This window comes from Cupressus sempervirens, chromosome 10, assembly GCF_028749045.1.
Source record: "Cupressus sempervirens isolate cs-2001-9-10 chromosome 10, ASM2874904v1, whole genome shotgun sequence".
Classification (NCBI taxonomy): domain Eukaryota; kingdom Viridiplantae; phylum Streptophyta; class Pinopsida; order Cupressales; family Cupressaceae; genus Cupressus; species Cupressus sempervirens.
The window spans coordinates 715,038,547-715,053,703 of record NC_143127.1 but is presented as its reverse complement, the minus strand read 5'-3'; the positions used below and the strand labels follow the sequence as shown (position 1 = coordinate 715,053,703).

Genomic DNA, 15,157 nt, shown 5'->3' with positions numbered 1-15,157 from the left:
GATCAGTTTTGTTCTTGCCCCAACCTTGTAGCAAAGATCTATGTTGTTTGAATTTCATTAAAAAGTCCTCAATAGAGGGAAAGGAATTAGGTAATAATGAAGTCAACTCTACCTCAATCTAAAGTGATCTAAACTCATTGATGGTGACGAAAATTCCTTGAAACTTTAACCATATAGCCTGAATGGTGGTACAACCATTGAGATAAAAGAGAAGATTTTTTGTAACCTATAAAGATAACAAACCTATAGCCTGATCCATATTATTCCCATGCTATATAACCTCAAAAGGCTGTGACAATTTAAACCTCATCTAAGCAGGACCATAACCCTCATGACTTGAGAAGTCTTGCCATATGAGCTTTCCAGAGGTGATAATTGTGTGGGGAAAGTGGCTCAATAGAAGATGAGTCTGCCATGTTGTGGATTGTGCCTTAACTACTCCAACTTTTTATTATTTTATTAATGATGTTTCAAGACTAGATAGAAGATGTAGAAGGGGTTTTTTGTTTTGTATATATAGATTCTAGATTTCTAATACAAATGATGGAAAGCAAGAAAGAAGCCCCACCCACAATTCAAGAAACAAAACCCCAATACAATCTAAAAGTCTGAAAAGAAAGTAAAAGAAATAAAGGCTTCAAACTTAGATCGTGTGTACCTAATAATCTTGCTAATGAAAATGATGGAGAATCTTAAAAATTCTCGAGAAGAGATTTTCAACGCTTTTTTTCAGATCAAAAAATGGAGCTAAAATGAGCAAGTTATGCCCCCTAGAATGTAAAAATGATCATTTGGCTTCAACAACAAACATAGGTACCATACTAGAAAAAAAAAACTAGAAAAACCTCCATAAATGTGTTTGTCTCGGAGTCAACTTTCCAATGGTATCTCATTTTCTCAAAAACACCTCTATATGCTCAAGATGTCACAAAAAACCTGACATGGCCTCTAGAAGTCAAGAAAAAAAGCCTAAAACCCCTTTAGGTGCTAAAAGTTTAGCTCCCTAATCACACATGTGACCATAGAAGGGTGTTGGGGAGCCTAAGCAATGTTCGGGTGACAAGTGAGTGGAGAATGTCAACAACGATGGCTGAAGAGTGGTGTGCGAGAGGTGGGAAACCAGGCGATCCATCAGTGGTGCAACCACTACTTGCGGCACATTTTTTAACATGGAGTGTGAATTTTATAAAACATTTTTTTTGCAAAAAACTGCATCCAAATGTGTGTCGTGCCTGTACAGCCCTGGTGGACAATTTTTTTTGCCTCTCCTATCAATGGCATCCAAACGAGACGTGTTTTATATCAAAGTAGGGGTTTGGGGTGCTACGAGCTCAATTGTGAGGTCCATTTTTGTTCAAAGTGGTCTTAAAATAGTGACCACCCTATTGTATTAAAAATACCTAAAAAATTTCAAATATGATCCAACAAACCCTTATTCATGTTATCTTCAATAAACTCGAACAAGTTGCAGCAGATCTAACTCTAATACTGTGAAGGATTTGAGCAATACAAATCCACAGATCTCGTAGAATTCCTACATGCAAAAATCTGTCACAGAGAAGCAAAGACAAGAGAAGGGAAGGGTTTGGATCTGACAATATGCAAGATTGTATTATCAAACTAAAAGAATGAATAGAATATACAAGAGACCAATCCTTGTAGAAGGAAATCATAAAACCATGAAAGAGAAATCTCAAGAAGGGAGTAAACATAATTTAATCAATGGAATTCAATTAATTCTTTACTCTAACATTATCTTTGAGAATATTTTTATTTTCTTGCACACAAAGTTTGCATGCAAGTTAACTTTAGGTTGAGCCTACTTATCAAGGCTTCAAGAAGTCCATGCCTAGCCAACATAGGTCCCACGTGTGCTTGTGGGCTTGCATAGATTTGTCTTCTATTGACACACAAAACAAGGAAGTTATGTGCTATCAACCAACTATCTAATTTTTATCCTCACGTGTGCTTGTGTGCTTGCATAGATTTGTCTTCTTAGAACACACAAAACAAGTAAGTTATCTGCTATCAACCAACCACCTAATTTTTATTGTCCCTACTACTCAACTTTTTTACAATGTAGAAATTACTATTTGACCTTGAAATCCATATTTTAGGACAAAGGGAGTTCAACCATATCCTACAAAAGTTGTGTTTCACAAGTATGATTCAAGGATTAAAGTCAATCTTACAAGTTATAAATTAGACTCTAAAGTCTACAAAACAAGATTGATTTTATTCAAACTTCCACTAATGTCAATGGGCCCTTGGTCTACTAGTGAAGTTGAAAGGCTCACAAAGAGCCCACCAAGGATCAAGTCTTGCTAAATGCAAGGCTCTGACATCATAAGAGATGAGGCCAAGATCGTGCCCCAGGTGATTTTGATGGCGTGGATGCTCCTCAGTCCTTGGCTCTAAGTTGAAGATGTTCCAAGCACAAGTGGGACCGTATCGGGTTCCTAAATCATTTTAGTGGTGGCCTTCGCTAGTTGGTAGCTCTTAGGCCTCGTGCCTCGCTGGCTTGCAGTCTAAACCCTCCATAAAAATAAAAATAAAACTTCCACTAATAGTTATGCAACTCAAAGCTCAAGATCGAATATAAAGAACACAAATCAAACTCTAAAGGAAAAATGCAAGCTTATAGGCATTTAGCCTTTTGGTTGGATAAGCTTCTAGTCTACAAAACTTGAGGTGCACAACAAATATCAACCTTTAAGGCCTATGCTATAGCTAAAGTCTTTTGAAGTTGTGTATAGTTCAATTTCACTATAAAATACAAAATGTTGGTCGAATTCCAAAGTTTGACATGCATTTAACATATCATAACCCAAAGCCTAACATCACGTAAGTTCCACCCAAAATCTATGTCATGGAATTCATAGGCAACTTACAAGTCCAACCTTGAAGTTTGAGGACCTACAGTTTCAACCCTAAAGTTTTGATTTCTTATTGCAAATTAGACCCTATTATTCCAAATTAGATTATTTTATTTCTTCTCCCCAAATTCTAATTTGTCTCATTGCTCTATTGACCTCAATTCACCTCAATTCAGGTTTCACATAAAATGGAAACCTTAATCATCTTATACTCATTGTTAATATATCGGTAACGTGGTAGTGTTAGTCTTATGCTTGTAGTTTCATGCAAATGCATTGATGCACGCAACAATTGCTTTGTTGTGTTCTTTCATAATACCTTGTATGTATCAAAGTGCAATGTAACATGCTTGATAACATACTTGTATTGGAAAAGATGGCCTTTCCAATTTTTATTAATTAATCTTTAGACAAAAGCTTGAATCTTGGGACATTACATATTGCATCATATGAATTATTTTATTATCTATTTCTTTTAGTTGTATAATGCAATTTTGTTTTGTTCTCCAAAACTTATGCTTTTATTGTGGGTTGTACATGGTACAATGTAATAATTGAAATTTTCTTTAAGCCCTAAAAGCATTAATAGTGGTATCTTGACAAGACACAAGTTATTTCTTTTTAATAAAGAATCTAATATATTACATCAACTTAATTTTTGTTTCTTTTAACTAAGAATCTAATACACTACATTAACTTGATGGTTGACAAAACCTTCACCACAATTCAAAAGCAATATAAATAGGAAAAAGATAGCATAACCAATAACCTTTTAGACTTGTTGACAAAGTTGTGTTATCTCTAAAGTGGCATTAAGTGTTAGATGTTAGAATTCTAAGTGGTAGCCCTTAGACTTCTATTGTGACTATTAAGGCAGGGGTTCCATGGAGGGGGCTTGGGCTCTATTTCTTAGGATCAAAAGGTCCCATGATATTTTTCTTGAGGGGGCTAAAAGTTTATTTGAAATCTTCTCCTACCAAATATGAGCTCCTACTTTTTAGTCATCTCAATCTAAAGAGTTGAAAATGGGGTGGCCCTAAAAATAGCCCCACTAGCTTAGGAGAAAATTTATGCCACATGTCAACAATTAATCTTCCCACCAAAACAAAATAAATCTTGATATGTATTATGACGCCAAAAATTTAAATTATTTAATATACTATTAATGAGACCACTAGCTTCCTTAAATTTAGGAGCTAACATTTTTAATCTCAAACATATTATAAAATTCATCTGATTGGCTCACCTATAGATATCCCTCAAAAAATTCAACATCACCATGATGGATCATTTTAGTGTCTTTCATTTTACATCTTAAGAAATATATTAATTGTCAATTTTTTTATATATATGAATAATTTAATTTAAATAATTAAAATTTTAAATAATTTTTCAATATAATTTGTAACATTTTAAATATAAAAAATATACTCAAAAGTAAAAGAAAGTTTTTCATAAGAAATAATATTTTTGGTAATATGATTGTAGATACAAATTGAACTAAATATAAATAATTGTTGGCCATTTTTGCCCCCATTCAGCCCATCACTGATAGTTGATCAAAGAGATCTTCAATGGGCTCAATTCTTTGATAGGGTTAACACACTTTTTGGTTGGGTTAACATCTCGTGTTAACTCAATTTTTTCATGAGCCGAGTTGGCTTGGTTCCTTCATTGGCCAAGCTAGTTCAGTTTATTCATTGACCAAGTTGGCTTATTTTGCTTCATGTGTTGAGTTGCGGGTTAACACGCGTTTTCTATTGAGTTAAGATTTTGCATTAACCATTTTTCGCTATTTCAGGAAGTGACTTTTCTTGCTTCCGCGAAATCACAAAATTGTTGTTACCTCTTCAACCGAACATTCAAGAAATGTGTCGACCAACAATTTCATGCCATGTGGTTGATCCTTCTTGTGCTAGCCTGCTTTTAATCGGACGGTGGTCGTATTTTCACATCATTGTTGGGGCCCCTTGTGAAAAGATACAATGGCCATTAGATTTCAAAGCATCTTTGGATATTTACGGATGCATCTCAGTTGTACGTGGTTATGTAGAGATCTTGGATCTACGGTTGTGTTTTATTCATCTATTGGGGAGATTTTTGCAACATTTGGGTCATTTGTTTCAACAAGAATATCTACATCAACTCATCATATTGAAGCAAATCAGATTTATTCTACACAGTTCAACTTTGAATTTTTCATGGCGGGTTAACTTGTGTGTTATCCCATCCCACGTTTTTTGACAGCAGCGCGAATTTATTTGTTGTGGCCATGGCACATTACAAGGATTGTTCTTTAATGTTGAATGACATTATTTGGCCTTGTCTGTACGACATCTATGCATCTCCATGCCTCATTAATTATTGTAATGATCAAATCTCATGGGATTTGATTTCTTACGCTTGAGTGCATTTGTTTTGCCCTTCCTATCACTTCATTACAACATATTATATTTCATGATCAGATTTAGTTCTGACTCTTCAATTATTGCTCTCTACAACTTGGACTCCACCTTGGACTCCACCTTGGGTTGGGGTTTGAACTTCATAGTTTAGATTTGAGTTAGCCTGAACTCTTTAAAAGGTAGTTGTAAATATTTTTTCTGGGTTCTTCTCTGTTTGTATTTTGCAACAGCATTATGCTATGCATTTTTGGCCTCCATTAATGAAACTTCTCATTTTCTTACCTATTCTTACCATTCTGTTTAGTAGTGCATGTATTTGCCTTGTAATGAATGTTTCTTTTCCATTTTTTTGACTCATATGTTGTGTTAAGTCTGTTAGCAGTCATTGTATAGTGAAGTTCCTTTCCTTTTAAGCACTTCAACCAATTCCAAACCTCCATGTGGCTTCTTGGAGATAGAATAGAGTCAAGACTAGTGTATTTGGGTGCTTTCATTGATGTGTAGTGCAGTTATAGGCAGGGTTGTAACCATATTTCTATCTTGGTGCATCACCCCCCTTTCCCTTTCAACATTTTAATTTATGATCTCTTTCTCCCTTTTCCTCTCAAAAAGTAGTTTAGGTGCACCTTGATAGTAAGGAAGCCAACCTTCTCCGAAGATTCGACCTCAGAGCGCAAGTCCCACACTTGGAGGTTGTTTCCATGTTACACAAGGTAACCTGAGAAGTAATTCCTCAAACAAGGGTGCAAACTTTTGTGTCAACGGTTGAAATAAATCATATTTACAAGTTTCTAATTTTTTATATTTTATTTTAAAATAATTTTAAAAATAATAATTAAAAATAACTATTCATATAATAAAAAAATCATAGATGAAAACTTTCCAAAATTCAGATACTAAATTTTAAACATGTTAAATCAATATAAATATAAACAAGTTTCTAAAATCACATGCTTTATATAAAAAGATTCTAAAATAATAATAATTACATTGAATTATGCTAAAAATAATATAAAATATGTGTTAACAATTATAATAATATTATTTAATAATAAAATCAAATTTTTAAAATTCATATATTTTATATTTTATATTACTACTAATATACACAAACATATATGAATATTAATAACACAAACATATATGAATATTAATAAAACAGAAACATATATATTAATATTATTTAATAATAAAGTCAAATTTCTAAAATTCATATATTTTATATTCTAAATTACTACTAATATACACAAACATATATTAATATTTAATAAAACATAAACATATATATTAAAATATGTTATATTTTATCATACATATATGACATACATTTTATAAAATGATATATATATATATAATCCTATTGACGTTTTATTAAAAAAATTTATAATCAAATGTACCAGACCAACATGAACTCATTAGTAGCAAAGGAATTTTCTCGATCACACTTCAATGGATACGTTGTCATGAAGTTTGCGAATAGCTCCATAATGCACAAAAATCTCCTGTTCATCGTTCCTATTGTCGCAGTAGATTCACAATTAGCCTTTTAGCTTTCAATTCCAAATGTTTGTTTGTAATCTCTTTTGTCCAGTAAACACGGCAACAAAACTTTATGCTCCAACTCTTCTAAAGAATATCAAAACATCAACACCAGATTGCTTAAGAATGCAGTTCCAAAGAGTGCTTTAATTTTCGTTGTCCCACAGTGGAAACTTAACCTAGAATCGTGGAGCAGCATTTTTTGCTTTGGCTGGGGACTTTGAACAGCCCTCAGGAAGTGGGTTTGAAAGTTTACGGCGCACACAAATATTTTCGGGTTCTTTTTGCTAAAAGGAACATGAGGTATGGTGAAAAACTTTGGCATGGTGAAGAACTTTTGTATAATTGCTATCGATGGAATTTAGGATCTATATGCATAATTCTTAAAAACTGTATAGAACAGCCAGAAATTTCGAGATGCCCAGTAACATATACTGCAAATAGCTCCGAAAGTTAAGGAGCTTATTAAATTACCCGTGCATGGGGTCATTACCTTATAGATGTCAGAAGTGAGAACTCGGACTCCTCTTGCTTTGATTTTCCTTCGAATTCACGATCACTTTAACCAACCAGGTCTACCACCAAATCCCCAAAAGCAACACACCTTTTAGCCAAGTCTTTGCATAACGATGGCTGGAACTTCAGGAATTACAAATCTATTAAATAAAATATGCAATGAATTCAAGAACAAAGCATACGACACCTATCAGAAGCTCAGACATCAAATATCTGTTTCAAACTCATAAATTGCACCACAATTAGCCAATCAATCGCGATCTTCTCTTTTGTATTAAGTAATAAATAACAAAAGGGGCAATTGTTTTTTAACTTTTAGCCTTAAACGTAATTTCATACATGCCTGCTTCGCCAAAAGAGCCTCAAATGGTATCCAGAAGTCCAGAAAACTCCATTTTCATTTAAAAGAATATTAAATTTTGATTACATTCTCATTTACTACTCATCCCTTTCCAATGAGTACCCTTTAAACCCTATAAAATTTTACCAATCAGGATTTTGATAACATTGCATCTAACTACCATTGATATTTAATTTTACAGTTCTTCGTTGTTCTTGGCGTTTGGTGGCACTTCATGTTATATTCTCCTGTTTGTACGAAGTTCTAGACTCTTTCAGAACCCTCCTCACTCCTAACCCAATGAAAAACATTACATCTAACTACTGCTGGAAAATAAATGAAACAATATTGATATGAGTTGAAGAAACCTCTGAATCGACGAAAAACAATGAACTGCTAATACGAGAAGATCTAACATAAAAAAAATTAGTGAATGAAAAACTCAGAAACCCCACGAGGTACCCTTCAAAAAATTAAAACACAATCGTGTAATAGATGCTATAAATACAATGCAATGCATTCACTAGGATTTTTAAAAAAAGCCAATATGAGGGTAGTGAGGATGCCAACAGCAATTCCAGATCAAAAGCAATTTGATAGAACTATCCACAACAGAGAAATGTTTAGTTGTTCCAATATGCATTCCCCATGGAAGGCCTAATTAGACTGCCAAAATATTTTGAAGCACAACTAGCATGAAGATGACATTTCAATTCAGCTGCAAACTTGGAGTAGCGACAAATATCCCCAAGGAAGCATCAGAAATATGGTGTGGCCTATCCGCTGCTACAGGAAAGAATAGTAGCTGGTGTATTGTGAAAAGCAATTCTTACAATCTTGCCACAAGCACTAATTTGATAAGAAACGTTGATAACTAGCATAGTAGAATGGTTAGAGAAATCCACCGGTTGCAGGCTGCTTCTAGGAAAATAAAGAGTTGACGTACAAAGTGTCCAGATAGGAAAGGTGAGAAACATGCTTACTGACCAAACATGTATCCCTGTTGTCGGTAGATGATAAGATAAAGTGATTGTTGTTCAGAATCGAGAAAAAACAAGAAACAATGACAGCTGAATAACACTCAGTGCCCCTTGTTTTTCTAAAGCATTAGTTATCTAAGGCTCTAAGCTTTTAATGTCATGGTTATTAACTTTACAACTTTTTAGAAAGATGTTCCAGGCTTAAAGTGGTGGCAAGCTCACATCCTAGCAAGGATATCTAAATTCTGTCAATAGGAAGAAAAAAATGTCGGCTCAAGTTTATTCCAAACCCCCTTGTTTTTTGAGCTTAGTAGTCTAAGTTTTCTATGTCATGATTATTAACTTTTACAACTGTAGAAAGAGATAATTCAGGCATAAAGTGGAGGCAGGCTCCCATTCTAGCAAGGATCTCTTAATTTTGGTGGTGATACATAGCCTGTACCTTTCACAAACACTCAAAATCTATCCTGGATCTTATGGGCTTAAAATAAACATGACAGATTGAGGTCGCAAACTGATGCAAATGGAGATTTGAAGTTTAACCTTGTTCAATCTTTCATCCAATGTTAAGGCACTCCTCTCTCTTTTATCTCCCACTTTCTATATCATCTTTAATGGCTTCTATAGAGCTTCTAGAACTCTAGTTTTTTAATATAGAATTGCTTTTTGGTATCTTCCTATTTGGGGCTTGGACAAGCAATACTACAGGGAGAATCTCCCAGCTAGCACTCTGTGTGTTTGCGGAGTGGATTTTCGTTTCTAGTTTGGAGGATTGTTACCAGAGCTTTAATAGCTGTAGGAAAAATGCTTTCTTGTGCTGTGAATTATTGTCTAGTTTCAACTTCAAATTTGAAAGAGGTTGATGAATCAATTTGCTCTGTCCATAATCTCCTTGCATGTCAGGAAGATTGGTTGTCTTTATACGCCCTTCTCTGCTTTAGCAGGCTTTGACATTAAGATCTTTAATTTGTTAATCTTCAGTCTACGCACCATATCTGAAATTGGCTGCCAAAGGTGTTTATTTTCTGTTGAATTGGCAAGAAAAAGATTCCAATAAGGATTGACCCGTTCAACTCCTTAGGCCCAAAAAGGCACATATCTGAGGGTTAAAAGTAAAAACACATTGCATTTGCGCTGAGCAGCATTTCAGTGCTCCCACAGTACAAGGGACTGAATTTCTGAATAAAGAGAAAACCTTTGATTGCTCCTTCCTTACTGTGGATGGAGTTACCATTGTCTTAATGGTAGCTAGGGCCATGTCTCTGATACAAGGCAATCTCATTTTGCACATACCATATAGTAACCTGTGATGGTCAGTGAATCCAGTATATCCTAGATGTTTGTAAGGTTCGGATCCTCTGTTGAAAGACCCATTTGGGAGGAACTTCTCAGTCAGTCGAACTGCATTCCATACCACTTGCTTCTGGTCATATGGCTGATTCAATTCCCTCTGAAAACACCCCTCAGATGATCAACCAGCATACTATATAACTGATACGATCTCTATGCTTCACCAAAAAGTTGGTTGCTAATAATATCATTGAATATAACAGGTCTTTGGCCTCTCAATAGGAAAATATTGAGAGTCGCATTCGGTGAAATTATGATGTCTGAGACAGGAAACGGTGGGAGTGGAATTTGATACCATTTAAACTTTACAAGTATCTTTGCAATGCCAATGTGTTACAAATTAACGATGGAGAAAGTACTTAGGTTCCCATATTAATCCTGTCTTCGTGACATGGACTCAGAAATAAGGGAAAAGCTCTCTAATTTCTGTCAGCAACTCTTGGTTTAGAGTTGTCAAGATACTGTCTGAGGTGGCTTTGTGCCAACAATGCATCCTTGTGACAATAATTAATAACTATCAATTTGATTCTATTTCAGCTTCTTGATTTGTGCCTTTGATGAGCAACTTTATGCCTTGATATAGCTGATATCCAAGCTCGTAGTAGCTAATCCAGAACAAAAAGAGTATATCAAAAAAATCAAATCCTCAATAACATGTAAAAAGGGCATAAAACAAAAAACTGTCACTTACGAATTTACAAAACGTTCGCTGTTGCAATAATTTGATAGTCATTATCTTACCAGAAACAAATATAACTTCATTCATGTTGATAATCACAAGATTCGGTAAAGTTGCATTTATACAACAATATCCAGTCATTTTTCAATCATAATTCTATCAGAACAAAAACTTCCCTCCATCACATACCTTTATTCATAGGAATATGAACAATCACAAGATCCAACTACAGGTAACATTTGATTGGAAGAAATTGTTCTCAGTACAGGTAGTCTGCATTTGTAAGCATATTCATAAATCTAACTAGAAGAAATATTCTGTCTACACCAAAAATGTGGAATGTGCAACTGTTTCCAAAATATTATTTCATAAATACTAATGATCTTACGTCACTACCGTGTTGCATCTACTGCCTCAGTGAGGGCAGAAGAATATTTGTGCCACATCAATAACAAATGACAAATCACATTGCCAAATTTCAAATTAGATCAAAAAAATGTATCAAGTGAACTTTTATGCACTCAAATCAGGTTCGACGTATCTTATTATATTTCCTCCTGTAAAAGTATCAGCAAATGCATGCTCTGGGGTAGAAACAAGATCATGTCATCATAAAATTTAGAGGTCCATCATATGACATCAAAAATAATACCTGATAAATTGTCACACGATGAAAAGGAAAAGAAGGCCAAAGAAGTAAGCATGAAGAGAGGTATAAACTTTGATATGGACATTTACACAATAGTTAGCAATCATGAATGGAAGTAATCCTACCACATTATACAAGGGAAACTATCCTAGCATGTGAAAATATTTATGTTAATCACCCTCTTAAGCATTTCCTTGCCACCATATTTTCATTCCCAATTAGAAGAAGCACAATCTTTAAAAGCTAACTGACTCAACAATACAAGATAAATGTTGATATGGCTGCAAAAATCTCATAAACTGACGTATGGGAGTCATAATTCTAATGTACACAAATTTGACATATGCTACCCTGTAAAGAAAACATTGCATAAATATTCATTTTCATTCAGCTAGAGAAATTCATATTATTCAGACAAAGTAGACAAATTCAAAATGTTCTATATTATCATTAATGCTGCTCCAAAAAGGAGAAGAAACAGAGTTTCCACTTGATGTAATGTTTAACTTCTGCTGTCATTTATTTAAAGGGAGCCAGCCATAGCCAACCTCTCAGTATATTTAACTATAGTATGTAGAGAAAGCTGCAGAGAAAATGACAAAGGGCAAGTAACCTTGGCAATAATCTGAATATTCATCCATTCAATCCCATTCCTCGGAGAAAAAGCAGCTTCCTTGTTTCTCTTGAGACAGAAAGGTTTGTCAATGATTCTGAAAAACTGCCTTCCTCTGCATCATGTGTCCTGAGCATAGAGAACTTTCCTCTTTTGACTAGATGAAATCCTTAGTTTGTCGGGAACACCTGCCGATGAGACCTAACTTGGTCGACCAATAAGAACAACCATGTAACGTGTGTTTGACCTCTGAATCTCACCCAGCTCAAGACCAAAAATCCTGATAGGCCACCATTACTCGTAAATTGATAAATCTGAGGAATGTTTATTTGTAATTGTCATCCTTAAAACAAATCCTACCTTCCATTGCAAAAACAATCCCATTAATAGATGATCTAGACTAGGCACGTCTTACTGATCTGGTAGTTATTTGATATTCTTAAAAGGCCATCACCATAGAATCAAAAAAAATTTGGGAGTGCAAATTTGGATTTCCAATCTCATCCCCAATCAAGACTTCAAGTCCTCAGCCATAACTGTGTCAATTAGAAACATATTTGCTTATCAAGTAATCTATCTGCCAGAAGATTTTCAGATTCAATTGTACATAGGATCACAGTTTTCAGATTTGGATAGCATATAGGAACCTCATTGACCAATGCTTCTGTCTTCAAGTTTTCTATGAATGGACACAAGATTAAGGTTACAAATTAGTACCCGGTGGTTAACTTTCCCTTTGTCATTCTTTCTCAGCTTTTCCTTAACGCGCATTACTTTTTAGATTTCCGGAGCCTTTTAGGCCCCCAGACTTCCATGCGACCTGCTGGACACCCACAGGGTGCTCTAAAAATCAGTACGGCCCGTCCGTTTGGAGGAGCCATCCGTCGGAGTTCTGCCTCTAACTCCTTGTGATCCTGCCCTAATTCTAGCGGTCCACTTCCCACCGAATCGTCAGGCGAAGACATCAAAGCCTTTACACACTCCTCTGACTCCAGCTGAATATCGAATTCCACCGCTTTTCTCAGCCCCCTGCAATGACGATTTTCACACTTCCTGGACTTATACTGATAAATCTCCCACGCCCCAATGACCAAAACAAACATTAAGATTGCTCCAGATGCATACGCAATCGGCGCATGATAGATCACCTCGCCAATCAGCAGAAAAGTGGCAGGTAATATCTCAGCAGCCTCGCGGCACACAAATTTGAAATACGGCGTGAAAAGAAAACCAATGGCACCGAGAACCAGGAGCAGAATCACAATATCTACCACGGCAGTAGAGGATTGCTCGCAGAGGGCATGGCTTAGATTCAATCCACTGGCTCCCAAATTATTCTGTTGTTTCCTATTGCGGTTGTTGTGATTATTTTGTCGGTGGTAGGCCACCTGCTCGGTTAAGGTCATTGAATTGGCCATATTCCTGTGCTGCTCAAAAGCCTTGCAGAACTCTATCAAGCCCCGGCAATCAACCATTGAATAAATTTCTGAAAAGGGGAAAAAGAAATTGTAATATAACTAATTCACATAAATTGCCAATATTCTCTGCGGCCACACCCCAGTATCACCGATTTGTTGCACCAGAAACCCCAACAAATAATAATCTCCTGCAGGTGCATCAAAATCTCACGTTATTGATATGTTCATCAATTGCAAGGACACAAGACAATTGCCCATAAAATACAACAGATTAAACAAATTCAACCTAAATCGTTACCGCATCACTCAATTTCTCCTAATTGACCAAATTAAAACAATAAAATAAACATGATTCAATTCACGATGGCCAAATACGGCAACCCAAGGCACCAATACAAACCCCAACGAGCCAAAGCCAAAAAACCGCAATTACACGAGGGTTTCTATCCATTCCTTGATCGGAGCCCTCAGAGAAACAAAATTACAAATTGGCATTCAAGCCCAATCTCAACCTAAACAAACTTACATCATTCAAAACACAAGAAAACACCGAAAATTGATCCACAAGGCACCTGATAAATCGAATTCCGCAGATCTTGAAATCGCCCGAAATGCCCCAGATGCAAATACCAATCGAAATACAACAAAGTACCCTTCCACCAAACCAAATTCGTTGGTAAAATCAATAGCGAGATCTGCGAGGGTTTGAAGATTTGCCTGTTCAACAAACAAATATTAATATCAACAACAAGAAGAGGGAAAAGGAAGGAGGCGAAGACTTTGTGAAAGTTCCGTGTTCTTAAATTTTTATTTTTATTTTTCCTTATACAATTATAGAATAAAAGTCCCTCTTTTTGTTTTAGGCTTCGATAAGTGTTCAATTATTAGAAAAATCAAGCACGCTTTTTGACAAAATATTTTCTGGACGTCATGGCAAAGTCACGTTGATTTTCAAGTTAATTTCATGAATTTTTTAATCCCCAATTTTTTTGATTTTATAGAAAATTATCAAATTATTTTCGTTGATTTTAAAGACAAATTTCAATTATTTTAATGCACTTTGTCACTTAATGTTGGTTTTACTCGGAGTTAGGAAGCCCCACTTTAGGCTTTTCCCTTTGTTTTTGGCACCTCCGGCCTTGGAAATTTTTTTAACCTTCTTTTCGATCCCAAGGTAAATGTGAAAAAGGGTTAAAAAAGGGTATTTTGCTATGGGCCACGTGGCAAAGGCACAAATGGGCAATTTGTCGTGATTTGCACGTGATAATGGTGAGGTGGTACGGATGGGCACATGACATGAGTTAATGGTGGGCATGGCATGGGTCAATCACTTTCCCATGGATGGATGTATGGCTTTTCAGTTTAGTTTGCGGTGGATATAAGCCCCAATCTTTACCTATATCTCACATCTTTCCTATGTAGTGATGGAACTTGAAAAGGTGCTTAAAACGCACTAATCAAAGTGAATGTGGGTGGGGATGAAAGGGATGGGGTGCTTTTAGAGTATAGCAATCTTTGCATGGGTTTGTAGATGATTATAGTTATAAAAGATTATTTTGTATTCTTTACGAGAGTCTCATGATTGTCTCAAGTCCATTCTTCACCTATATCTTACGTTCATCTTTCATCTTCTCATTATAATGATGGAACTTGAAAATGTACTTAAAATGCACTAGTGAAGTGATTGTGGGTGGGGATGAAAAAGAGGGTTGTTCTTATAGTGTAGAGTATTGAGCGATTTTTGTGTGGGTCTATAGATGATTTATAGTTATAAGAGATTATCGTGTACTCT

At 35.4% G+C, this 15,157-nt stretch overlaps 1 protein-coding gene across 1 annotated transcript; it reads right to left on the bottom strand.

Annotated features, from left to right (window-relative positions):
• Positions 1-11,754: 11,754 nt before the first annotated feature.
• Positions 11,755-14,198, bottom strand: LOC149535820 (Ribosomal protein L34e superfamily protein). The gene is made up of 2 exons (XM_089804628.1): positions 13,938-14,198; positions 11,755-13,553 (listed from the first exon to the last, which is right to left on the bottom strand). Exon 2 carries the CDS (start codon positions 13,420-13,422, stop codon positions 12,718-12,720), a length of 705 nt encoding a protein of 234 aa, XP_089660754.1. The 5' UTR covers positions 13,423-13,553; positions 13,938-14,198; the 3' UTR covers positions 11,755-12,717.
• Between the last annotated feature and the right edge of the window lie 959 nt (positions 14,199-15,157).

Coding starts and splice junctions, on each gene's coding strand:
- LOC149535820 (XM_089804628.1), bottom strand. CDS start 13,422: ATGGTTGATTGCCGGGGCTTGATAGAGTTCTGCAAGGCTTTTGAGCAG.